This window comes from Rattus norvegicus, chromosome 9 (assembly GCF_021556685.1).
Source record: "Rattus norvegicus strain SHRSP/BbbUtx chromosome 9, alternate assembly SHRSP_T2T, whole genome shotgun sequence".
Taxonomy (NCBI): Eukaryota; Metazoa; Chordata; class Mammalia; order Rodentia; family Muridae; genus Rattus; species Rattus norvegicus.
In genome coordinates, this window is record NC_141542.1 from 102,504,334 (window position 1) to 102,531,046 (window position 26,713).

The 26,713-nt window shown below is 40.7% G+C and overlaps 1 protein-coding gene across 3 annotated transcripts in view; it reads left to right on the plus strand.

Annotated features, from left to right (window-relative positions):
- The window catches only part of Dis3l2 (DIS3-like 3'-5' exoribonuclease 2), a 395,417-nt gene that overhangs the window by 38,606 nt on the left and 330,098 nt on the right, over positions 1-26,713 (plus strand). For all 3 annotated transcript variants that reach the window (NM_001109007.2, NM_001172159.1, XM_087567088.1), the window contains exons 4-5: positions 9,779-9,832; positions 16,089-16,190. In NM_001109007.2, coding sequence (NP_001102477.2) covers positions 9,779-9,832; positions 16,089-16,190 — 156 coding nt within the window. The remainder of the gene's footprint in view (positions 1-9,778; positions 9,833-16,088; positions 16,191-26,713) is intronic.

The following is a 26,713-nucleotide window of genomic DNA, read 5'->3' on the forward strand; positions in this document are numbered from 1 at the left end:
AGCCAGACTTAACAGACTTATCTTCTCATTAAATGCCCCAGTCACCTCATCTATAACAAAAGAAGAAAACAGTATCTATGTTATAGTTGTGAGAGTTATTTCATAGCTAATTTAAATTAGCTAACTTAATTTAAATTAGTTTATTACCTCTTTTTTTTTTTTTTATTTATTTTTTTTATTAACTTGAGTATTTCTTATATACATTTCAAGTGTTATTCCCTTTCCCGGTTTCCGGGCAAAATCCCCCTCCCCCCTCCCCTTCCTTATGGGTGTTCCCCTCCCAACCCTCCCCCCATTGCCGCCCTCCCCCCATAGTCTAGTTCACTGGGGGTTCAGTCTTAGCAGGACCCAGGGCTTCCCCTTCCACTGGTGCTCTTACAAGGATATTCATTGCTACCTATGGGGTCAGAGTCCAGGGTCAGTCCATATATAGTCTTTAGGTAGTGGCTTAGTCCCTGGAAGCTCTGGTTGCTTGACATTGTTGTACTTTTGGGGTCTCGAGCCCCTTCAAGCTCTTCCAGTTCTTTCTCTGATTCCTTCAACGGGGGACCTATTCTCAGCTCAGTGGTTTGCTGCTGGCATTCGCCTCTGTATTTGCTGTATTCTGGCTGTGTCTCTCAGGAGCGATCTACATCCGGCTCCTGTCGGTCTGCACTTCTTTGCTTCATCCATCTTGTCCAATTGGGTGGCTGTATATGTATGGGCCACCTGTGGGGCAGGCTCTGAATGGGTGTTCCTTCAGTCTCTGTTTTAATCTTTGCCTCTCCCTTCCCAGCCAAGGGTATTCTTTTTCCTCATTTAAAGAAGGAGTGAAGCATTCACATTTTGATCATCCGTCTTGAGTTTCGTTTGTTCTAGGGATCTAGGGTAATTCAAGCATTTGGGCTAATAGCCACTTATCAATGAGTGCATACCATGTATGTCTTTCTGTGATTGGGTTAGCTCACTCAGGATGATATTTTCCAGTTCCAACCATTTGCCTACGAATTTCATAGACTCGTTGTTTTTGATAGCTGAGTAATATTCCATTGTGTAGATGTACCACATTTTCTGTATCCATTCCTCTGTTGAAGGGCATCTCGGTTCTTTCCATTTTCTGGCTATTATAAATAAGGCTGCGATGAACATAGTGGAGCACGTGTCTCTTTTATATGTTGAGGCATCTTTTGGGTATATGCCCAAGAGAGGTATAGCTGGATCCTCAGGCAGTTCAATGTCCAATTTTCTGAGGAACCTCCAGACTGATTTCCAGAATGGTTTTACCAGTCTGCAATCCCACCAACAATGGAGGAGTGTTCCTCTTTCTCCACATCCTCGCCAGCATCTGCTGTCACCTGAGTTTTTGATCTTAGCCATTCTCACTGGTGTGAGGTGAAATCTCAGGGTTGTTTTGATTTGCATTTCCCTTATGACTAAAGATGTTGAACATTTCTTTAGGTGTTTCTCAGCCATTCGGCATTCCTCAGCTGTGAATTCTTTGTTTAGCTCTGAACCCCATTTTTTAATAGGGTTATTTGTCTCCCTGCGGTCTAACTTCTTGAGTTCTTTGTATATTTTGGATATAAGGCCTCTATCTGTTGTAGGATTGGTAAAGATCTTTTCCCAATCTGTTGGTTGCCGTTTTGTCCTAACCACCGTGTCCTTTGCCTTACAGAAGCTTTGCAGTTTTATGAGATCCCATTTGTCGATTCTTGATCTTAGAGCATAAGCCATTGGTGTTTTGTTCAGGAAATTTTTTCCAGTGCCCATGTGTTCCAGATGCTTCCCTAGTTTTTCTTCTATTAGTTTGAGTGTGTCTGGTTTGATGTGGAGGTCCTTGATCCACTTGGACTTAAGCTTTGTACAGGGTGATAAGCATGGATCGATCTGCATTCTTCTACATGTTGACCTCCAGTTGAACCAGCACCATTTGCTGAAAATGCTATCTTTTTTCCATTGGATGGTTTTGGCTCCTTTGTCAAAAATCAAGTGACCATAGGTGTGTGGGTTCATTTCTGGGTCTTCAATTCTATTCCATTGGTCTATCTGTCTGTCTCTGTACCAATACCATGCAGTTTTTATCACTATTGCTCTGTAATACTGCTTGAGTTCAGGGATAGTGATTCCCCCTGAAGTCCTTTTATTGTTGAGGATAGCTTTAGCTATCCTGGGTTTTTTGTTATTCCAGATGAATTTGCAAATTGTTCTGTCTAACTCTTTGAAGAATTGGATTGGTATTTTGATGGGGATTGCATTGAATCTGTAGATTGCTTTTGGTAAAATGGCCATTTTTACTATATTAATCCTGCCAATCCATGAGCATGGGAGATCTTTCCATCTTCTGAGGTCTTCTTCAATTTCTTTCCTCAGTGTCTTGAAGTTCTTATTGAACAGATCTTTTACTTGCTTGGTTAAAGTCACACCGAGGTACTTTATATTATTTGGGTCTATTATGAAGGGTGTTGTTTCCCTAATTTCTTTCTCGGCTTGTTTCTCTTTTGTATAGAGGAGGGCAACTGATTTATTTGAGTTAATTTTATACCCAGCCACTTTGCTGAAGTTGTTTATCAGCTTTAGTAGTTCTCTGGTGGAACTTTTGGGATCACTTAAATATACTATCATGTCATCTGCAAATAGTGATATTTTGACTTCTTCTTTTCCGATCTGTATCCCCTTGATCTCCTTTTGTTGTCTGATTGCTCTGGCTAGAACTTCAAGAACTATATTGAATAAGTAGGGAGAGAGTGGGCAGCCTTGTCTAGTCCCTGATTTTAGTGGGATTGCTTCGAGTTTCTCTCCATTTAGTTTAATGTTAGCAACTGGTTTGCTGTATATGGCTTTTACTATGTTTAGGTATGGGCCTTGAATTCCTATTCTTTCCAGGACTTTTATCATGAAGGGGTGTTGAATTTTGTCAAATGCTTTCTCAGCATCTAATGAAATGATCATGTGGTTTTGTTCTTTCAGTTTGTTTATATGATGGATCACGTTGATGGTTTTCCGTATATTAAACCATCCCTGCATGCCTGGGATGAAGCCTACTTGATCATGGTGGATGATTGTTTTGATGTGCTCTTGAATTCGGTTTGCCAGAATTTTATTGAGTATTTTTGCGTCGATATTCATAAGGGAAATTGGTCTGAAGTTCTCTTTCTTTGTTGTGTCTTTGTGTGGTTTAGGTATAAGAGTAATTATGGCTTCGTAGAAGGAATTCGGTAGTGCTCCATCTGTTTCAATTTTGTGGAATAGTTTGGATAATATTGGTATGAGGTCTTCTATGAAGGTTTGATAGAATTCTGCACTAAACCCGTCTGGACCTGGGCTCTTTTTGGTTGGAAGACCTTTAATGACTGCTTCTATTTCCTTAGGAGTTATGGGGTTGTTTAACTGGTTTATCTGTTCCTGATTTAACTTCGATACCTGGTATCTGTCTAGGAAATTGTCCATTTCCTGAAGATTTTCAAATTTTGTTGAATATAGGTTTTTATAGTAAGATCTGATGATTTTTTGAATTTCCTCTGAATCTGTAGTTATGTCTCCCTTTTCATTTCTAATTTTGTTAATTTGGACGCACTCTCTGTGTCCTCTCGTTAGTCTGGCTAAGGGTTTATCTATCTTGTTGATTTTCTCAAAGAACCAACTTTTGGTTCTGTTGATTCTTTCTATGGTCCTTTTTGTTTCTACTTGGTTGATTTCAGCTCTGAGTTTGATTATTTCCTGCCTTCTACTCCTCCTGGGTGTATTTGCTTCTTTTTGTTCTAGAGCTTTTAGGTGTGCTGTCAAGCTGCTGACATATGCTCTTTCCTGTTTCTTTCTGCAGGCACTCAGCGCTATGAGTTTTCCTCTTAGCACAGCTTTCATTGTGTCCCATAAGTTTGGGTATGTTGTATCTTCATTTTCATTAAATTCTAAAAAGTTTTTAATTTCTTTCTTTATTTCTTCCTTGACCAGGTTATCATTGAGTAGAGCATTGTTCAATTTCCACGTATATGTGGGCATTCTTCCCTTATTGTTATTGAAGACCAGTTTTAGGCCGTGGTGGTCCGATAGCATGCATGGGATTATCTCTATCTTTCTGTACCTGTTGAGGCCCGTTTTTTGACCAATTATATGGTCAATTTTGGAGAAAGTACCATGAGGAGCTGAGAAGAAGGTATATCCTTTTGCTTTAGGATAGAATGTTCTATAAATATCCGTTAAGTCCATTTGGCTCATGACTTCTCTTAGTCTGTCGACATCACTGTTTAATTTCTGTTTCCATGATCTGTCCATTGATGAGAGTGGGGTGTTGAAGTCTCCCACTATTATTGTGTGAGGTGCAATGTGTGTTTTGAGCTTTAGTAAGGTTTCTTTTACGTATGTAGGTGCCCTTGTATTTGGGGCATAGATATTTAGGATTGAGAGTTCATCTTGGTGGATTTTTCCTTTGATGAATATGAAGTGTCCTTCCTTATCTTTTTTGATGACTTTTAGTTGGAAATTGATTTTATTTGATATTAGAATGGCTACTCCAGCTTGCTTCTTCTGACCATTTGCTTGGAAAGTTGTTTTCCAGCCTTTCACTCTGAGGTAGTGTCTGTCTTTGTCTCTGAGGTGTGTTTCCTGTAGGCAGCAGAATGCAGGGTCCTCATTGCGTATCCAGTTTGTTAATCTATGTCTTTTTATTGGGGAGTTGAGGCCATTGATATTGAGAGATATTAAGGAATAGTGATTATTGCTTCCCTTTATATTCATATTTGGATGTGAGGTTATGTTTGTGTGCTTTCATTCTCTTTGTTTTGTTGCCAAGACGATTAGTTTCTTGCTTCTTCTAGGGCATAGCTTGCCTCCTTATGTTGGGCTTTACCATTTATTATCCTTTGTAGTGCTGGATTTGTAGGAAGATATTGTGTAAATTTGGTTTTGTCATGGAATATCTTGGTTTCTCCATCAATGTTAATTGAGAGTTTTGCTGGATACAGTAACCTGGGCTGGCATTTGTGTTCTCTTAGGGTCTGTATGACATCAGTCCAGGATCTTCTGGCCTTCATAGTTTCTGGCGAGAAGTCTGGTGTGATTCTGATAGGTCTCCCTTTATATGTTACTTGACCTTTTTCCCTTACTGCTTTTAATATTCTTTCTTTATTTTGTGCGTTTGGTGTTTTGACAATTATGTGACGGGAGGTGTTTCTTTTCTGGTCCAATCTATTTGGAGTTCTGTAGGCTTCTTGTATGTCTATGGGTATCTCTTTTTTTAGGTTAGGGAAGTTTTCTTCTATGATTTTGTTGAAGATATTTACTGGTCCTTTGAGCTGGGAGTCTTCACTCTCTTCTATACCTATTATCCTTAGGTTTGATCTTCTCATTGAGTCCTGGATTTCCTGTATGTTTTGGACCAGTAGCTTTTTCCGCTTTACATTATCTTTGACAGTTGAGTCAATGATTTCTATGGAATCTTCTGCTCCTGAGATTCTCTCTTCCATCTCTTGAATTCTGTTGGTGAGGCTTGTATCTACAGCTCCTTGTCTCTTCTTTTGGTTTTCTATATCCAGGGTTGTTTCCATGTGTTCTTTCTTGATTGCTTCTATTTCCATTTTTAATTCCTTCAACTGTTTGATTGTGTTTTCCTGGAATTCTTTCAGGGATTTTTGCGATTCCTCTCTGTAGGCTTTTACTTGTTTATTAATGTTTTCCTGTGCTTCCCTAAGTGTGTTCATGTCTTTCTTGAAGTCCTCCAGCATCATGATCAAATATGATTTTGTAACTAGATCTTGCTTTTCTGGTGTGTTTGGATATTCCATGTTTGTTTTGGTGGGAGAATTGGGCTCCGATGATGGCATGTAGTCTTGGTTTCTGTTGCTTGGGTTCCTGCGCTTGCCTCTCGCCATCAGATTATCTCTAGTGTTACTTTGTTCTGCTATTTCTGACAGTGGCTAGACTGTCCTATAAGCCTGTGTGACAGGAGTGCTGTAGACCTGTTTTCCTCTCTTTCAGTCAGTTATGGGGACAGAGTGTTCTGCTTTCTGGCGTGTAGTTTTTCCTCTCTACAGGTCTTCAGCTGTTCCTGTGGGCCTGTGTCTTGAGTTCACCAGGCAGCTTTCTTGCAGCAGAAAATTTGGTCTTACCTGTGGTCCCGAGGCTCAGGTTCGCTCGTGGGGTGCTGCCCACGGGCTCTCTGCAGCGGCAGCAACCAGGAAGACCTGTGCCGCCCCTTCCGGGAACTTCAGTGCACCAGGGTTCCAGATGGTCTTTGGCTTTTTCCTCTGGCGTCCGAGATGAGTGTGCAGGGAGCAGTCACTTCTGGTTTCCCAGGCTTGTCTGCCTCTCTGAAGGTTTAGCTCTCCCTCCCACGGGATTTGGGTGCAGAGAACTGTTTATCCGGTCTGTTTCTTTCAGGTTCCGGCGGTGTCTCAGGCACAGGGGTCCTGCTGCTCCTGGGCCCTTCCCCACGGGAGCCCAGAGGCCTTATACAGTTTCCTCTTGGGCCAGGGATGTGGGCAGGGGTGAGCAGAGTTGGTGGTCTCTTCTGCTCTGCAGCCTCAGGAGTGCCCACCTGACCAGGCGGTTGGGTCTCTCTCTCACCGGGTCTGGGAGCAGAGAGCTGCTGCGGGCCGGGATCCGCGGGTGTGGGACTTCTGGTAAACACAGAACGTGCCCGGTCCTAGAGAAATTCTGCTTTCCTGTGTCCCAAGCTCACCAGGCAGCTTTCTTGCAGCAGAAAATTTGGTCTTACCTATGGTCCCGAGGCTCAGGTTCGCTCGTGGGGTGCTCCCCACGGGCTCTCTGCAGCGGCAGCAACCAGGAAGACCAGTTTATTACCTCTTAAAAGTGCATGGTCCATCCATATTCTACACATATGAGTGGTGTTTGAGATTGTTTTCAATTACTGTCTGGCACATCTATAATTAACTGAGGTGGTTGCTGCCCTGTGGAGATAGCTGTCTGCAGTTGTATGATTATTTTTCAAGAAAATCTGGAAACATATTTTTATGTGTGAAATTCCTTAGTTTTTAGTCTTTTCAAACATACTGTAAGCCTGCTAAAATGTATTTGTGATTGCCAAGCTGGACTGATTAGACCATTCGCCTGTTCTTTTTCTGCAGTGCCATTCTGGTCCTCGGGTATAGGCAAGGAGAAGGCAGATAGTTGGGGTCAGTTGAAAGGTAGACCTTATTGATTGTGTAGACGGAATTGGGGACCCAGAGCTCAAAGTTTCTGAAGCTTAGAGATAATGGCAGGCCAAAACTATTAGTTGGCCAAGGAAGGGAGTAACCATAGCTGAAGGACACTGATTGGTAAGTTTCTGGGCTGTGACATGGAGGTCTTAGTGAAGCTGAAGTATTACTGGAGTTCCCATGGCATGTGGGATGGAAAGTACAGCACACTCCACCCAGGAGGAGTGATGCCGGACTGTCTATGTTGGGAACTGATGTGATGGCAGGGGATAGGCAGTGGACAAGGTAGCTTGAATGATTTGGTCACTGATGTCGATTCAGAGTCCTTAAATGTTTATAGGAATAGGGATTAGAAGGGAAGGGAGTGACACTTGCGTCAAAACATTAGTGAATTAATGCTGTAATTAGTAAGTAAGAAGTACCTGCACTAAGTCTAGCAACAACTGTGACATGAACTTCAAAAGGGTGTTTGAGAAGGAATATAGGAACAAACCAATTTTAAGTCCATTATTGGGAAATAGTCTCCACTATCCTTGAGATTGTCTTTGATAGCACCCAGAGGAAGCAATGACATTAGTGCAGGGCTGGGTTCTGATCTCGTAAGAAGTGACAAAAGTATTCAGAATAGGATCCTCATTGGTTAAACTCCAGGCCTGGAAAAATTTCAAAAAGAGGAAGTACAGAGGATTGGGTGAAAGATAGACACTCAGGATTTGGCCTCCTCTGGGTGAGACTGATCTTCTGCTAGGGGAGTCTTTGAGCTGGTAGACTGACAGTCTTCTCCTGTCAGGCTGTAGGGCCAGCTCTGCTCTGCCGAGGACTCAGGTGGAATTGCTTGTTTCTACATGTGATCTGTTCTCTCTCGGGTCTGTTCCTGATATCCAGCTTTTAAGTTAAATTTCCGTATGCTAATCAGAAGCAAGGCTTCTGTCCTACCCTCTGTGCTTTTATCTGTTGCGAGGTTTGGGACAGTGAATCAAGAATCAAGAACTTTTTGCCTTTTCATATATTTTAAGTTGAGCCTAGATACAGACCTGAACAATGTGTGTCTTTCCTGGGAGCCCAGTCTTGATTTTTCTCAGTATTCTGCAATTAAAGGCACACTCAAATCAAGAGGCTAACTCTTTGCTAAACTAAAAGGGAGATGTTAGAAGAATAGGAATTAAAAAAAAATCTTAGAAAAGGGTGTCTGGAATCAGAAAATGAAATGCTTAAAAAATCCTGTTTAAATTCACAGAAGCATTTCCCCTTAAGTCTGTCATTCCCTACTGTAGCCTCCTTATCACAGTGCCTGTCAAACTAGTGGTCAGGAAATATTTGTTGAATGTGTGAGTATTTAGAAAAAAGTTGTAAGTGTTTCTCCTTCCTTTCAGGAAGAAACAGTTGTTTTAGAAGTTAATTTGCTTCATCACTCTTAACCAAGAAAGCCTGGGCAGCTTTGTCAGCTATATCCCCCATGCCTCTTTCTGTACCCCAGCAGGGTTCTGGCAGGATGGGGACAAGTGTTGGACGCCTCTCCTGCTGCAACTCTACTGCCCTGCCCCCTTCCTTCACCTTTGCTCTTCCCTTAGGACTGTGTTAGCTGTCAGTGTGCTCCTGTAACTGTAACTCACAGCATTCCACACCTTTTCTTTCTCAAGGACCAAGCTTAGTTCTTACTCAGTACCCTATGTGGTCTGTTTGGGGGTTTGACCATAATCACTATCAAGTATCAATACCAATGGCTAAGGACTGAGTGATCATTTGTGATAATCTAATTGTTATATTAAGATGTGTACCATGGCATGGTAATTTGTAATTTAAATACCTGTGAAAGAAAGAAATTATTTTCCATTTAATTTTATGCCTTCACCTATCTTGTGAATTATGTGCCTTTGAGTCATTCCTTTTAGTGGGGAATGTTATTCAAACACTTTCTCAAGTTATCCTTTGAGTTGTGTAGGTCGGAAAACAGCTTCTTCCCTGCACGTGTTCCAGTGGCTGTGAGTGCAGCTGGGCTCTGGGGGAGGTTATGGCTTCCTGAAAAAGACCCACAGCACTGAGCAGCCATTGAAGACTGTCCCCACCTGCACCCCTGACTTGGTGCTGGAGTCCTACGAAGTTGAAGGCAGACTGGGTGGCCTAGCTGTGGGAGCCAGCATTGACAGTTGCAGTGAGAGCTGTAGGAACCATTTGGAATATTAACTCATGTGGCTCTAGGAGGAGCCAGAGTAAAACATGCACATCCGGTTCCTTGAGGCTAAGCATCTGATTAGAAACCAGCTTGAAAAAATGGTCCCAGAAACGTGACATTGAGCAGAGGTCATGGGACTGAGAGAGAAAATAGGCTGCTGGTATGGAGGAGGCTCCTCTCCAGAGAGCCTGAGTAGAGTCGGGTGTAAATGAGAGGGTAGGTAGTTGTCCTGTCCTGCTCTATGCGACTGCTGCTAATCCTTCTTGTGCCCTCAGAGCAGGGCAGCAGACTCAGCTGCCGGTATTGGAACCTGGTGTCTCCTATACCAGCCTTGATCAGTTCTCATACATCTAACTTGTTTTCTGGATCAAATTGCTTAATAACTTTATCAGAGAATAACATATATAGGAGAAATCATAAATATCCAGCTAGTAGATTTTTTCATAGACTTTGGTTTTGTTTTGTTTTAAAGGGTGTATTGAGGATCAATCCAAAGAAGTTTCATGAAGCCTTCATTCCTTCTCCGGTAAGTTTATTAACTTTATAACTCAATGTCATACTGAATATTTTAGATGTGCTCTGAACTTGAAATCATATACTTTGACTAAAAAGCAGAATAGTAAAACAAAGTTGAGAATAGGCAAAGGTTTGTTTCAAATTTAAATAAATAAAATTTGTTCACTGCCCCTTCTGCCAATCTTAAAGCTGAACGCCAGATGAGAAGGGTGACATTTGCTCTGAGGCTGCAGAAAGCAGCTGGACCTTCGCAGACGACCCGCCAGCCCATGTAATTGGATGCTCTTGCTTTATAGCTTAAAGGGATTTATAGGTTTTCCCACTGATTTAAGTTAATCTTTCCTAAACATATATGCTATCTACTTTCGTTCTACCGCATGAGCTAATCTGAACATTTGTCCAAAAATAATGTGTAATGCTTTTCTGTTTCTCACTTCACTTGGGTGCAGATGATAGGCCTGTGGACAAGGTGCTTTAGGTTTTGTGTTTAGGCTGTTTCTTGTATTCATGACTTATCTAAGAGCTTCTCTCTGGTTAAAGTAGTCCTGCACTGATAAGTAGTTAGCAGCAGGTCTGTGCAGAAGTCTGTACCTGAAGCTGGGAGAACACTATTCTTGAGTTCCTGGTCTGACTTTTCCAGGATGTTGTAATGGATGGCTACTTTTTTTAAATTGTATTTTCTTTTTACATTTACATGTTACCCCATTTCCTGGTTTCCCCTCCAGAAACCCACTACCCCACACCTCCGGCTTCTATAGCTATACTCTGACTTGTAAAGTACCAACTTTGAGGTGGCATTTTACCTTGGGGACAGTTCTGTTATGCAGTGGATTGTGTAGAGTTTGTTTACATGTATGTTAGAGTCTAAAGTTTGCTCATACAATGAAGGTCACATGCAAGAAGAAGATGCCATGTGTCATCTTAGAATCAATGTCTGTTTCAGTAGGCTTTGTATAACCAGCATTTCTCACATTAGAAAGGTTGGCTTTGGTTTTTGTTTTTGTTTTTGTTTTTTTTGGTAACATTCCAGTTGTGAGAGTTTAATTAAATCATGAGTCTTTGTGTATGAAAAACAGTGATTTTTTTTAATTGGACATGTTTTTATTTACATTTCGAATGTTATCCCCTTTCCGGGTTTCCCATCCGTAAGTGGGATGTTAGGACTTGAATGCTTACCTGTCTACAGGAAAGTGTATGAAAAGAACTTATGGTCTGACCATAGGAAATAGATGTTCTCATGTCTAATATGAAGAGATGATCAAATATACTCTGTCACAGCTTTAAAATTCTAAGGCTTTTGGAGAGAAAAGAAGGAAATTTAATTAGGTTAGGCTTATTCTTACTCTAAAAATGTTTACTGAGTGTTATTTGCCGTGTGAAACTGTCCACCTAGGCCAGTGGGCTAGGTTCTTATCATCAGCTATAAAAGAATATTTTGTGTTGAAGGAACTTGACTTGGAATATTATAGTTTCTATTGGTAGTAAGCAGATTTTATTTTCTTACGGCGGATTCCAAATGTGTGGGACAAGTACATATATCTACCTGCCAGTACCTGGAATTTTTGGCAAAAGTAAAATACAAAGTGAAAATTAAAACAAATAACTTTTAAGTAAAGTAAGATAATGATAATATTACAATTTCTTTTTATCCTATTTGAGTTGAGATAAAGAAAAGTAATGGAGGGCGTGTTGTTTCTGTCCTGGATTATGTGGGTCTAACTTTTGTCGTGGGAGGCATGCTTTATCCAGCTGCGGGATTTTTTTCTGGTCTAGAAGGACCTATTATCTCACTAATAGAGGATACTTTGACCATTATGACATTCTTGTATTGTCTTCCATCATTGTCTTTTTAGTTAGATATTCCCACACTCCTTTTATTTTTCTATGGATGTTCATCTTCCACTTCCTGTCTCCTTCCTGATCCCCTACCCATCTTTAGATATTTCTTCTGCTATTTTTTCTAATGGATGAGCAAGTCTAGCATCCAAGTGAAGAGCTGAATTTCAGAGCCTTAGAGACCAGTTAAGAGGGATGATACTGAACAGTTCCTAAGTGCAGGATCTTTTGTTTTGTTTTTTAAGACAGGATTTCTCTGCAAAGCCCTGGTTGTCCTGGGACTCGATCTGTAGACCAGTCTGGCCTCTCAAAACACAAGAGATGTGCTTGCCTTTGCCTCCAGGGTGCAGGGATTAAAGGTGCCATCACATCACCTGGCTTAAGTTTAGTATCTTAAAAATGACGAACTTGGCTATAGATATAGGCTTCTGAGTGAATTGAAGAATTGAATAGTGTACAGTAGCTAGGGGTTGTCTTAGATTCTACTTATTCTCTCTTCTTGGTTCTTTAAGACAGTAATGTTATAGTCTAGTCATCTACTCTTTTATTTTCTGAGCCACGAAAGGATGCATACAGCTGCTTGTTGAGGAGACACTGCATTGCTGATGTTTCGATACAGGAGGATGGGTTAGGATGACCTCTGAGCAGCTCTCTTCCTTGAAGGGCAGTTCATGAGATCATGGTGCTTTAAATACTTTGCAGAAGGCAACAGTTGATGGTGATGGGTCACACTTGTGTTCACATTCTAGTCACCAGTCCCCTCTGTTTCGCTGGGAAGCTCATCACAGGGTCAAATTGCCTTAATTCTTTGTGGCTAACACGGTAGCTGTTTCTTAGGGATGAGGGTGGGGTCAGGTTTGGCAGAGTGTAGGCCACAGCTGCCAGCCATCACCAGACTGGAAATTGAATAGAAAGTTTGTAACTGGGAACTATAAAACATGCTAAGTGGTTAAAATCTTCTTCCTTTTTTTTTTTTTTTTTGAGGCAGGGTTGGTGATTTTGGAATGCCAGTTTTAATTAACTAGAATTTTATAGTACTCAAGTTACTTGAGTACTATAAAATATTAAATATTAACAGTATAGAGTATCTATATTACAAAATGAGTGACTTTCCAGAGACTTTTGCTATCAGCTCCTGTAAGGAACACCAACATTTAACTTCTCTTTTATTCTCTGAAAACGAACATGACAACTTGGGACACTAAAGAAGAGTGCATGATTGTGGAGACATTTTTCTCTTGGCCTCAGATCCCCAAAAGCATGTTTTTCCTTAGCTGTTTCTTGCATTTAAGAGATTTATCAAGAAATCTCTGACACCCATTTGATTTTGAAGTAGATGCCTGGAGAGTTTGCTGGGCACCACACCACTTACCATGGGGCCTTTCTGGTTTTGAGACTGAGGATGCCTAAGGTGTTGATGCTTTGTGTTCACAGTCTAGAGCTTACCATGCTCTGAAGTCAGGAGATAGGCGGTTTGAAGATGCTTTATGAATCTTATTTTCATTTAAAATTTCATGTATAAGTACTATATTTAAATCATCTCCTTTCCCTCTCATCCCTCTAATTCCTCCCAAATCTCTTCACTACTCCTCAGGTCATAACCTTATGTTTATATGTATGTATGTGCATGTATATATCCATGTTTGTACATATAAATGCATAAATATAACCTGCGGAGTCAATTTGGTATTATGTATGTGTTTAGATTGTTGGGTGACCAATTAAGATGTTCATCAGAGGGGAAGGCTGATTCTCTCTCTCCTGCAGTCATTAAGGTGTCCTGAGTCTGAAGTATGTGATATCTTCATCAACAGGGATTGACCTCAATATCTGGGTAGCAATTTAGAGTAACAGCAACAGCATGTTATTTTGAGAGTCTTTTGGACTCTCTTGATCAACAACTTGCAAGGAGGGTCCCTATTTTCTGGTACTGAGGTTTTAAATGTGATTCCTTATGGAATCATGTTTACTTGAAATTACATATAAGTGTAAATGTTTACATATGTATCTGTTAAATTAACCTTAAGTTCTTGTCCCTTTCATTTCTCTCTGCTTTCTTTGGAGGTTATTTTTTTCTCTCACTCTAAACTGAAAAAGGATAACATAAAAAAAGCATCTTTTTTGTTTTAGTAATTTCTTTCTTTCTTTCTTTTTTTTTTTTTACTGAGTATTTCTTATTTACATTTCGAATGTTATTCCCTTTCCCGGTTTCCAGGCAAACATCCCCCTAGCCCCTCCGTCTCCCCTTCTTTATGGGTGCTCCCCTCCCCATCCTCCCCCCATTACCGCCCTGCCCCCAACAATCACGTTCACTGGAAGTTCAGTCTTAGCAGGACCAAGGGCTTCCCCTTCCACTGGTGCTCTTACTAGGATATTCATTGCTACCTATGAGGTCAGAGTCGAGGGTCAGTCCATGCATAGTCTTTGGGTAGTGGCTTAGTCCCTGGAAGCTCTGGTTGCTTGGCATTGTTGTTCATAAGGGGTCTCGAGCCCCTTCAAACTCTTCCAGTCCTTTCTCTGATTCCTTCAACGGGGGTCCTGTTCTCAGTTCAGTGGTTTGCTGCTGGCATTCGCCTCTGTGTTTGCTGTATTCTGGCTGTGTCTCTCAGGAGAGATCTATATCCGGTTCCTGTCGGCCTGCACTTCTTTGCTTTATCCATCTTGTCTAATTGGGTGGCTGTATATGTATGGGCCACAAGTGGGGCAGGCTCTGAATGGGTGTTCCTTCTGCCTCTGTTTTAATCTTTGCCTCTCTATTCCTTGCCAAGGGTATTCTTGTTCCCCTTTTAAAGAAGGAGTGAAGCATTCATATTTTGATCATCCGTCTTGAGTTTCATTTGTTCTAGGCATCTAGGGTAATTCAAGCATTTGGGCTAATAGCCACTTATCAATGAGTACATACCATGTGTGTTTTTCTGTGATTGGGTTACCTCACTCAGGATGATATTTTTCCAGTTCCAACCATTTGCCTATGAATTTCATAAAGTCATTGTTTTTGATAGCTGAGTAATATTCCATTGTGTAGATATACCACAATGTACATTCTGTATCCATTCCTCTGTTGAAGGACATCTGGGTTCTTTCCAGCTTCTGGCTATTATAAATAAGGCTGCTATGAACATAGTGGAGCACGTGTCTTTTTTATATGTTGGGGCATCTTTTGGGTATATGCCCAAGAGAGGTATAGCTTGGTCCTCAGGTAGTTCAATGTCCAATTTACTGAGGACCCTCCAGACTGATTTCCAGAATGGTTGTACCAGTCTGCAATCCCACCAGCAATGGAGGAGTGTTCCTCTTTCTCCACATCCTCGCCAGCATTTGCTGTCACCTGAGTTTTTGATCTTAGCCATTCTCACTGGTGTGAGGTGAAATCTCAGGGTTGTTTTGATTTGCGTTTCCATGATGACTAGGGATGTTGAACATTTCTTTAGGTGTTTCTCGGCCATTCAGCATTCCTCAGCTGTGAATTCTTTGTTTAGCTCTGAACCCCATTTTTAATAGGGTTATTTGTCTCCCTGAGGTCTAACTTCTTGAGTTCTTTGTATATTTTGGATATAAGGCCTCTATCTGTTGTAGGATTGGTAAAGATCTTTTCCCAATCTGTTGGTTGTCGTTTTGTCCTAATCACAGTGTCCTTTGCCTTACAGAAGCTTTGCAGTTTATGAGATCCCATTTGTCGATTCTTGATCTTAGAGCATAAGCCATTGGTGTTTTGTTCAGGAAATTGTTTCCAGTGCCCATGTGTTCCAGATGCTTCCCCACTTTTTCTTCTATTAGTTTGAGTGTATCTGGTTTGATGTGGAGGTCCTTGATCCACTTGGACTTAAGCTTTGTACAGGGTGATAAGCATGGATCGATCTGCATTCTTCTACATGTTGACCTCCAGTTGAACCAGCACCATTTGCTGAAAATGCTATCTTTTTTCCATTGGATGGTTTTGGCTCCTTTGTCAAAAATCAAGTGACCATAGGTGTGTGGGTTCATTTCTGGGTCTTCAATTCTATTCCATTGGTCTATCTGTCTGTCTCTGTACCAATACCATGCAGTTTTTATCTTTTAGTAATTTCTTTATGTGTTTTCTTTGTTTTTGTTTGCCTATAGTAGATCTCTTTAAGTATTTGGTGATTTTAGCCTCTGCTAGTCTGTTTTTAGGTTTGAATTTTTTTTCTATCAGAAGAGACTTAGTTCCATTTAGATTTGTTTTAGGCTATGGAAGAGTGTTTTCAGACAGATTTAGAGTGTAAACACTTTTTTTTCTTTCTATCTGTTTTTCAGAGCTGGGGACTGAAACCAGGGCCTTGCTCTTGCTAGGCAAGCGCTCTGCCACTGAGCTAAATCCCCAACCCCGAGTGTAAACACTTTTAAAGAAATAAATTTTGGCTCCAGGCCTTGGTAATTTGACTGTTCCTTTATTTCTCCCTCCAACTTAGGATGGTGATCGGGACATTTTTATTGATGGAGTTGTTGCTCGTAATAGAGCCTTAAATGGGGACCTTGTGGTTGTAAAACTGCTTCCTGAGGACCAGTGGAAGGTGAGTTTAAATTTCCTTTTCTAATTATTTTTTTATAGTGTATCGTGCATTCTATGATGTACTTAAGCAGTGTGTGTGTGTGTGTGTGTGTGTGTGTGTGTGTGTGTGTTGTGGATTATGGGCCTCTTAGACCCCAAGGCAAAACTGAGTTTTGCCTCTGAGTAAGGAAGGTTACTGAATGGGGATTTGAAGCATCTTCCCCCACCCCGTTTTCTTTCTCCAGTCCATCTATCTTGTCAGATTCTTGTATTGAATTGATTTCTTTTGGATAAGAAAAGTGCTTGTAGTCTACGGCCATACCACCCTGAACGCGCCGGATCTCGTCTGAAGAAAAGTGGTTGTAGGGTCTTGGCAAATGTGAAATAATTTATTAATTTCCTACACCCTATGCTGTAAGAGCTGGAACAAATCTACAGAAATGATACTTTTCATCCAATTCTGTACTGTACTGTACACACTTTTTCATCCATGTCCTGTACTGAGCCACGCAGCAGTATATATTTAGTGCTGAGATTTGAGGTATGTGCCACTGAGCCTGGATCTAGAGGTCTGATTTTGCGAATGCCCATGCTGCTAGAGCTGGTTAAACAGCAAAGGGTTGGCAAAAACAGGTAGCATCCCTGCAGTCGGTACAATCCAGGCTTCATGGATAAAACTTACTGTCTTTCTTTTCCAGTTAGTATGTAAAAATGGAAGAAATCAAATCAGAAACTGTCCTGGCTGTTGTCTGAACATTCACTGCAGTGGGGACATGTTACAGTGTGGAGGCTAAGACTTGGGCCTGACAGTTGATGTGGAGAGGAGTTGGCATGTGAAGACAGAGTAGACAGGAGTGAAGGCATCTGTGAGAGCAGAACAAGGAGTCAGGGGAGCTGCAAACAGCTGCTACGTTTTGTAATAGGCAAAATGATTGTGATGTCATTAGCTGAAATGGAGGGCAGGGGGGAAAAGCATGGATTGCTGTAAATGTCACTTGTTTTGCTTGGTCTTATTAATGTTTTCCTTTCTGAATATATTATTTAAAAAAAACTTCAGCATCCTAGATGGTCCCACTTACTGGTAAACCCTGCTAAACATTTAAAGAAGAAATAGTCCTTGTCTTACACAAAGAGCTACCCTTTTTCCCTCATTCTATACCAGACCACCATTGTGAAATAGCAGCATAAGAAACCACATAAAAAAATCAAAAGATTTCTTAAGATCTCATAAACACAGGTGAACAAGTACCCAACAAAATATTGGCAAAGAGACTCTAGGAATGTGAACTAAGAATAGAACGTGGATATGTGGCGCTTGTCCTAGAAATGCGAAGTTGGCTTAATGTTTAAAAGCAATCTTTACAGCCCACCATTTAACAAGCTAAGTCTTACACCATATTTCAATCAAGTATTAGTCAGTGTACATAGGAAAAACAAAATTCCAGAATTGCTCACGATAAAATTCTAGTACTGAAGAGGCTAGGGCAGGGGGTCCTGAGTTGGTGCTACATGGTAAGACTCCATCCTACCCACTAAGAGGAGGTTGTCAGGGGCACTCCTGCTTCCTCCTCAGTTTTGATGGCAAATCCTTTCACCACTAAGAATGGCACTGCTTTAATGTCTTCTACATGTTCTCTGTGGTCTCGGTTCATAACATGACCACTATTCCAGGCTTGCTGCAAATTTTTATCATGAACAGTTATGGTATATAGGTATCGGCCACCAAACTTGCCTTCCCTACATTGAGACTCAAGCCAGTACCAAAAGGAACTAGGAAATAACTGTTTTATGACAGTGTGTGTGTGTCTGTTTGTGTGTGTGTGTGTGTACCATTTGTTTAGTCTTTTCTCATACAATACATCCTAACTACTGCCTACCTTCCCTTTTCCCTCCAACACTGCCTGGATGTCCAAGGTCTGGAAACTACACGGCTTAGAGATCTAGGGTAGAACCAAACATCACTTACAAAACTACATGGTTTTCTCTGTAGAAAGTTCTAATGAGTCTGTTGAAAAAGATGCTAGAAGAAGTGAGTTATCAAGATTGAAGAACAGAAGTTCTATATAAAAAATTAATTATTTGCAATTCATGCTGGCAATGAAAACCAGGAAATTAAAAATTTTCTGAAAATGTCATTTAAAATAGGATAAAAATATGACACAATTAGGGAGAAACTTGACCAAAAATAAAAGCAGAATACATTAAAACTATAAATCACCAGTGAAAGAAATTAAAAATGGAGGGAATGGGGGAAATAGAAAAGAGTCAATATTTTTCTTTCTTTTTTTTTCCCCCAGAGCTGGGGACCAAACCCAGGGTCTTGTGCTTGCTAGGCAAGCACTCTACCACTGAGCTAAATCCCCAACCCCAAGTGTCAATATTTTTAAGATTCCAGTACTACCTAAACAGATCAAACCGATTCCATGCACTGCCCTCCTCCAATATCAGCAGTCTCTTTAAAGGAGTTACAGGCAACTTTTTAGATGTATGTGGAAGCCCAAAACATCTAGAAGAGCCAAACAAAGAACAAAACTGGAGATTTCAAGAGCTTTGTTAAAGCCCCTGTAAGCAGGGCTGGGTATGCTGATAGAATTAAGGTGGACAGAAGATAAGTGGGACAAAGGAGAGAACCCCGAAATAGACTCAGACATTCTTTGATTATATTCCATAAATTACTAAGGTAATTTAATGAGAAAGGGAACTTTTCCCAACAAATGTTCTGTGCTAGTTTTCTAGACATATAAAAATAAATTAACTTTGCCTCTTCCTGTATATGGGGACATAGAGCACAGGGATATACAGAGGTGCCTTGGGAAGCTGAGGCAGGAGTATTTCAGGTTAGAGGCCTGACTGGACTGCATAGTGGGTTTAAGGCCAGCCTTTCACAGGATGACCATGAAAACACCGTGGGCTAAGGAATGAGCTCAACAGTAAGGAGCACACCTGTAACTGGCTCTAGGTTCAGTCTGTAACACAGCCAAAATAGGGACCAGCAAAAGAAGGAAACACAAGTTAGAAATTAATCAGACCCAAATGTTTATGTAAAAATACAAATTTGCTAGAAGAAAACTAAGTCAAAAATTTTAGATTTCTAGATTTTAGATAACAGATTTGACCAATATTTCTTAGGGATCCCAAAAGAAATTGGAAAGTATAAAAAAATGTCAAAATCATACACTTCGTTCTTTAAAATTCACTGTTTGAAATAAAACAAGATAGGTCACAGATGAGGGTAAAGATTGCAAAAATTTTTTTTCTGACTATGTACTTTTATTTAGAATATAAAGAAATATTCACTAATAACTGAATTACAAAATGTATTAAATGTTTGAACAGCTTCATTAAAGATATATGATAGTAAATATGGGAAAAGATATTAAACATAATTAGTCATTAAGGAAATACAGAGTACAATTACAAGATACTACAGACCTACTGGAATAGCTAAAGGTAGCAAGATTGACCATGTGTAGAAGCAAATACACACAGGAGGAGTAGAAGGCAGGAAATAATCAAACTCAGAGCTGAAATCAACCAAGTAGAAACAAAAAGGACCATAGAAAGAATCAACAGAACCAAAAGTTGGTTCTTTGAGAAAATCAACAAGATAGATAAACCCTTAGCCAGACTAACGAGAGGACACAGAGAGTGTGTCCAAATTAACAAAATCAGAAATGAAAAGGGAGACATAACTACAGATTCAGAGGAAATTCAAAAAATCATCAGATCTTACTATAAAAGCCTATATTCAACAAAACTTGAAAATCTGCAGGAAATGGACAATTTCCTAGACAGATACCAGGTACCGAAGTTAAATCAGGAACAGATAAACCAGTTAAACAACCCCATAACTCCTAAGGAAATAGAAGCAGTCATTAAAAGTCTCCTAACCAAAAAGAGACCAGGTCCAGACGGGTTTAGTGCAGAATTCTATCAGACCTTCATAGAAGACCTCATACCAATATTATCCAAACTATTCCACAAAATTGAAACAGATGGAGTGCTACCAAATTCCTTCTATGAAGCCACAATTACTCTTATACCTAAACCACACAAAGACCCAACAAAGAAAGAGAACTTCAGACCAATTTCCCTTATGAATATCGACACAAAAATACTCAATAAAATTCTGGCAAACTGAATCCAAGAGCACATCAAAACAATCATTTACCATGATCAAGTAGGCTTCATCCCAGGCATGCAGGGATGGTTTAATATACGGAAAACCATCAACGTGATCCATTATATAAACAAACTGAAAGAACAAAACCACATGATCATTTCATTAGATGCTGAGAAAGAATTTGACAAAATTCAACACCCCTTCATGATAAAAGTCCTGGAAAGAATAGGAATTCAAGGCCCATACCTAAACATAGTAAAAGCCATATACAGCAAACCAGTTGCTAACATTAAACTAAATGGAGAGAAACTTGAAGCAATCCCACTAAAATCAGGGACTAGACAAGGCTGCCCACTCTCTCCCTACTTATTCAATATAGTTCTTGAAGTTCTAGCCAGAGCAATCAGACAACAAAAGGAGGTCAAGTGGATACAGATCGGAAAAGAAGAAGTCAAAATATCACTATTTGCAGATGATATGATAGTATATTTACGTGATCCCAAAAGTTCCACCAGAGAACTACTAAGCTGATAAACAACTTCAGCAAAGTGGCTGGGTATAAAATTAACTCAAATAAATCAGTAGCCTTCCTCTACACAAAAGAGAAACAAGCCGAGAAAGAAATTAGGGAAACGACACCCTTCATAATAGACCCAAATAATATAAAGTACCTTGGTGTGACTTTAACCAAGCAAGTAAAAGATTTGTATAATAAGAACTTCAAGACTCTGAAGAAAGAAATTGAAGAAGACCTCAGAAGATGGAAAGATCTCCCATGCTCATGGATTGGCAGGATTAATATAGTAAAAATGGCCATTTTTACCAAAAGCGATGTACAGATTCAATGCAATCCCCATCAAAATACCAATCCAATTCTTCAAAGAGCTAGACAGAACAATTTGCAAATTCATCTGGAATAACAAAAAACCCAGGATAGCTAAAACTATCCTCAACAATAAAAGGACTTCAGGGGGAATCACTATCCCTGAACTCAAGCAGTATTACAGAGCAATAGTGATAAAAACTGCATGGTATTGGTACAGAGACAGACAGATAGACCAATGGAACAGAATTGAAGACCCAGAAATGAATCCACACACCTATGTGCACTTGATTTTTGACAAAGGAACCAAAACCATCAAATGGAAAAAAGACAGCATTTTCAGCAAATGGTGCTGGTTCAACTGGAGGTCAACATGTAGAAGAATGCAGATCGATCCATGCTTATCACCCTGTACAAAGCTTAGGTCCAAGTGGATCAAGGAAACCAGATACACTCAAACTAATAGAAGAACAACTAGGGAAGCATCTGGAACACATGGGCACTGGAAACAATTTCCTGAACAAAACACCAATGGCTTATGCTCTAAGATCAAGAATCGACAAATGGGATCTCATAAAACTGCAAAGCTTCTGTAAGGCAAAGGACACTGTGATTAGGACAAAACGACAACCAACAGATTGGGAAAAGATCTTTACCAATCCTACAACAGATAGAGGCCTTATATCCAAAATATACAAAGAACTCAAGAAGTTAGACCTCAGGGAGACAAATAACCCTATTAAAAATGGGGTTCAGAGCTAAACAAAGAATTCACAGCTGAGGAATGCTGAATGGCCGAGAAACACCTAAAGAAATGTTCAACATCCCTAGTCATCATGGAAACGCAAATCAAAACAACCCTGAGATTTCACCTCACACCAGTGAGAATGGCTAAGATCAAAAACTCAGGTGACAGCAAATGCTGGCGAGGATGTGGAGAAAGAGGAACACTCCTCCATTGCTGGTGGGATTGCAGACTGGTACAACCATTCTGGAAATCAGTCTGGAGGGTCCTCAGTAAATTGGACATTGAACTACCTAAGGACCACGCTATACCTCTCTTGGGCATATACCCAAAAGATGCCCCAACATATAAAAAAGACACGTGCTCCACTATGTTCATAGCAGCCTTATTTATAATAGCCAGAAGCTGGAAAGAACCCAGATGTCCTTCAACAGAGGAATGGATACAGAATGTACATTGTGGTATATCTACACAATGGAATATTACTCAGCTATCAAAAACAATGACTTTATGAAATTCATAGGCAAATGGTTGGAACTGGAAAAATATCATCCTGAGTGAGGTAACCCAATCACAGAAAAACACACATGGTATGTACTCATTGATAAGTGGCTATTAGCCCAAATGCTTGAATTACCCTAGATGCCTAGAACAAATGAAACTCAAGACGGATGATCAAAATATGAATGCTTCACTCCTTCTTTAAAAGGGGAACAAGAATACCCTTGGCAAGGAATAGAGAGGCAAAGATTAAAACAGAGGCAGAAGGAACACCCATTCAGAGCCTGCCCCACTTGTGGCCCATACATATACAGCCACCCAATTAGACAAGATGGATAAAGCAAAGAAGTGCAGGCCGACAGGAACCGGATATAGATCTCTCCTGGGAGACACAGCCAGAATACAGCAAACACAGAGGCGAATGCCAGCAGCAAACCACTGAACTGAGAATAGGACCGCCATTGAAGGAATCAGAGAAAGAACTGGAAGAACTTGAAGGGGCTCGAGACCCCATATGTACAACAATGCCAAGCAACCAGAGCTTCCAGGGACTAAGCCACTACCTAAAGACTAAACATGGACTGACCCTGGACTCTGACCTCATAGGTAGCAATGAATATCCTAGTAAGAGCACCAGTGGAAGGGGAAGCCCTGGGTCCTGCTAAGACTGAACCCCCAGTGAACTAGATTGTTGGGGGGAGGGCGGCAATGGGGGTAGGATGGGGAGGGGAACACCCATAAGGAAGGGGAGGTGGTAGGGGGATATTTGCCCGGAAACCGGGAAAGGGAATAACACTTGAAATGTATATCAGAAATACTCAAGTTAAAAAAAAAAAAAGAAAAAAAAAAGCTTGATTATGTGTTGGTGAGGTTATGGAGTAGCTAGTATTGTTGATGGGGGAAAAAACTGACAGTTCCTTTGGAAAGGAGTTTGGTAGTTTCTTAAACTGTTCAGCATATGACTAATACATGATTCAGCCTTTCTGTTCTTAGTTGTTTACCTTAGTGGAATGAAATTATTGGCACATTAAATCTTTTTTTTTATTGGATATTTTTATTTACATTTCAAATGTTATCCCTTTTCTCGGTTCCCCCTCTAGATACCCCCTATCTCATTCTCTCTCCCCCTGCTTCTATGAGGATGCTCCCCTGCCCACCCAACCACTCCCTCCTACCTAAAGTCTTGTACACAAATGTTTTGACTCCAAGGTGGGAAACAAATGTACATCATTATGTGAATGAGTAACCTGATCATGGTATGTCCATTCAATGTAATACAATTCAGTAGTAAAAGTAGAAAATGTCTGACATGTACCACAAGATAAATAGATAACAAAATAATCATGATGAATGAGAGAAGATAGGGGAAGGGATGTACCCTGTGATTTGATTTGTATAAAAATCTAGAAATGCAAACCAATTATGACAAAAGAAAGAGTAATGGTGGCTTAGAGTGGGAGTAGGAGAAGTACATGTGTGAATTCATCTTTTGTGGAATTGTTCATTGCATGTGTATTTCAGAACTCATCACTTTGTACTTTTAGTATGTGTAGTTTATGATGTGTTAGCTCTACCTCAAGAATGTTTTAGAAAGTATTAAAAATGAAGCTCTTTGTAAAAATGAGTTTGGAGCTCCAGGAAGAGATAGAAACTAGACATGCAATTTTGGTAGTCATGAATATGTACATGTGCTTATAGTAACATTGGTAGGTGGATTACCTATAGTCACAGCTAAAGAAGGGATACTTGAATACTATGTTCTTGTGTGAGCCACTATTTAGGGATTAGGTGAGGACAGCATAGAGAGGCCCACATCCCTGTCATATGGGGACAAAACCATGGCAGCCAGATTATGCCTGGTGTAGATAAGGAGCTAGTGCTATCTGAGAAGTGAGAACACAGGTGAGATGGCGTCAACAAACTCAGGCTCTTGTAGTCCATTCTCTGTACAGAGAAGAGGGTGTAATTTTGCTGTCTGTGATTTTTGAGACAGACTTTTTGGGTAGTCCAGGTTGACTTCAAAGTCGCCGTCCTCCTTCCTCAGCCTTCTGAGTCCTAGGATTATGGGCATGTGCTTTTGAATACACCTTGTTTGCTGCTACTTAATCTCTCTTGGCTGGAAGGCCAGATGGAGCTTAGAGTCATTAAGAAAGAGGAGAATGCCAGTAGTTTTTGTCCTCAGGGATATAGGGAGAAGATGAGCTCACAGAGGCCAGGATGAGAGACATGTGATACAAGGGCCTACCTAGTGTAGGCTGCAATATGCTTTGTATTCCTCCATGTTTAAAATAAGGCAGCAGCAGCAGCAGCAGCAGCAGCAGCAGCAGCAGCAGCAGCAGCAGCAAAGCTCTGGAAATGCAGAAAGTTGTGTTCTCACCTGCTCCTCTCTGAATTCTTCAGCAGTCCATATTGTGGAGGAACGTTTTCCAGGGGCTAGAAGGAGCGGTGGCATCTTGCGGGTCAAAAGAGTAAGAGTCCCTGAGCTCTGGGTGCTGAGTCCTGGCCTCAGTCGTTGAGTTGTCCACGAAGCATAGACAAACCTCCGCCTTACAGGGGTCAGAGGCCTCTTGAGCTCCATGGTTTGGAGGCTGCCTCTTTTACCTGGAAGGCAGTATAGGTATCTTATCAAGAGGCAAAGCAGCTAGTGCTTTGTGGGACTGGGTGACTCTAGAGGTTGGAGGAAGCTGAGAGAGGAGATGGCACTCAGCAGAGAAACTTGTGAGCTGAGAGCAGTTATCTCAAGTCTCTGAGAAAGATGGAGTTGGGAATGTCAGGCCTTCGGCCTGGGCCTGTCTTTAGTCTACAAATCATCTATCTGGGAATTTTGGTAAATAAAAATTCTAATTTAGTGAGGCCTAAGTGGTGCCCCAAATTGAGCATGTCTAGTACATTCCCAAGCCATGCTGATTCTCTTGTTTTGAGAGTCATACCTTGAGTAAAAGACCTACTCTGTGGAGCAGGAAGAAAAGAGAAAGAAGCAGATAGGTGTTATTGGTCCTTGGATCTGAGTTCCTTTTGGTTGGGGAAGACAGTTGAGTGAGCAGTGTGGATAGAACAGTTGTGGCTGGACCATCGAGTCCCAGGCTAGATGTTCGTGCCCTCTGTCTATTGGTACCATCCTAATGAATAGAGACTGACATGAACAGTCATAGGCTTGACTGGCAAGGAGCATCCCTTTCTCGTAGTTTCTGCTGAGGGCTGGTGTACGACTGTGGGGGCTACACTCTTGAGTTACAGTTTTGATGTGATATGCTTCTTTAACGTTAAGAAGTTTGAGATTTGGAGGCTACTCTGGTTGCTTATTCCGTGTCTGTGGAATTCCCAAGTGTCTTCACAGGGGCTGCTGACACCGGCTTTGGTTCTTTTCAGATCAGCTCCATTAGGCGTATCTCTTAGGCCTCATTAGTCCATGTGGTTCACAACTTCTCAGTTTGAAGGGCTTGGAAGTCTATTTGCTGTGACCTAGCTGTGATAGTTGTTGGTGACAGAATCAAACTAGAGAGAAGAAAATATTCAGACTATCACTAGAAATTCCTGACATGTATAATATAGGCACCTCAAAACATGCTGGCCAGTTGTATTACAGGTTTGTTAGTATAAGAACATATTGTTATTAAAGGACTCTCTAGTTAGCAGTGTAAGTGAATGGGGATTAATTGGCTTATTTGTCTTTGCTTCTTTATGCTTGCTGTGTTCACTCTCTTGGGTATGTAAACTACAGTGCCTTTAGGGTTTTAGAGAAAAACAATAGTTCTTTTAGTTATGGTAGTAAATAGTCAATTTATTTCACAGCATGCTTTTTGGCAAAATAGATAGCTATAAAAGTATCAAGCTGTGAGGCAATAATAAAAATAATTTACTCTTATATAACAATTTTAATTTCAGAATTCTTTCACATTTTTAGTGTTTGCATATAAGAGACATCTACTGAAGGATGTTTGAGGGACAAATGATAATTTCTTTACTTTGCCAGTTGGGGAACTGATACAGTGAAGGTGTGTGGTTTGAACAGAGTTTTCCTCAGGTGTTCCACTGGGTGATGATGGTGGGAGTTGTGCCCAAGCATTGGCCCTGTTTCTTCTTGGAGCTGCATGGATAACCAGTGACTTCTCCCATTCACCCTGCCCTGGGCTAGATCCTGGAGATATAAACAGAATAGGTCCCAGGTTTACCCTTAGGGAGCTGCTAGGCTGGTTAGAAGGAGATGGAAAGAATTATGGTAAGGTTTACAACATGGAAAGAAATACATCATTATTTGAGAAGCAAACTCTGAGACAGTTGGGGAAGGTGGCACAAAGGTTACATTAGAATTCAGGTTTAAGGGATGAGAGCTTTTGTTTTGTTTTATTCCAG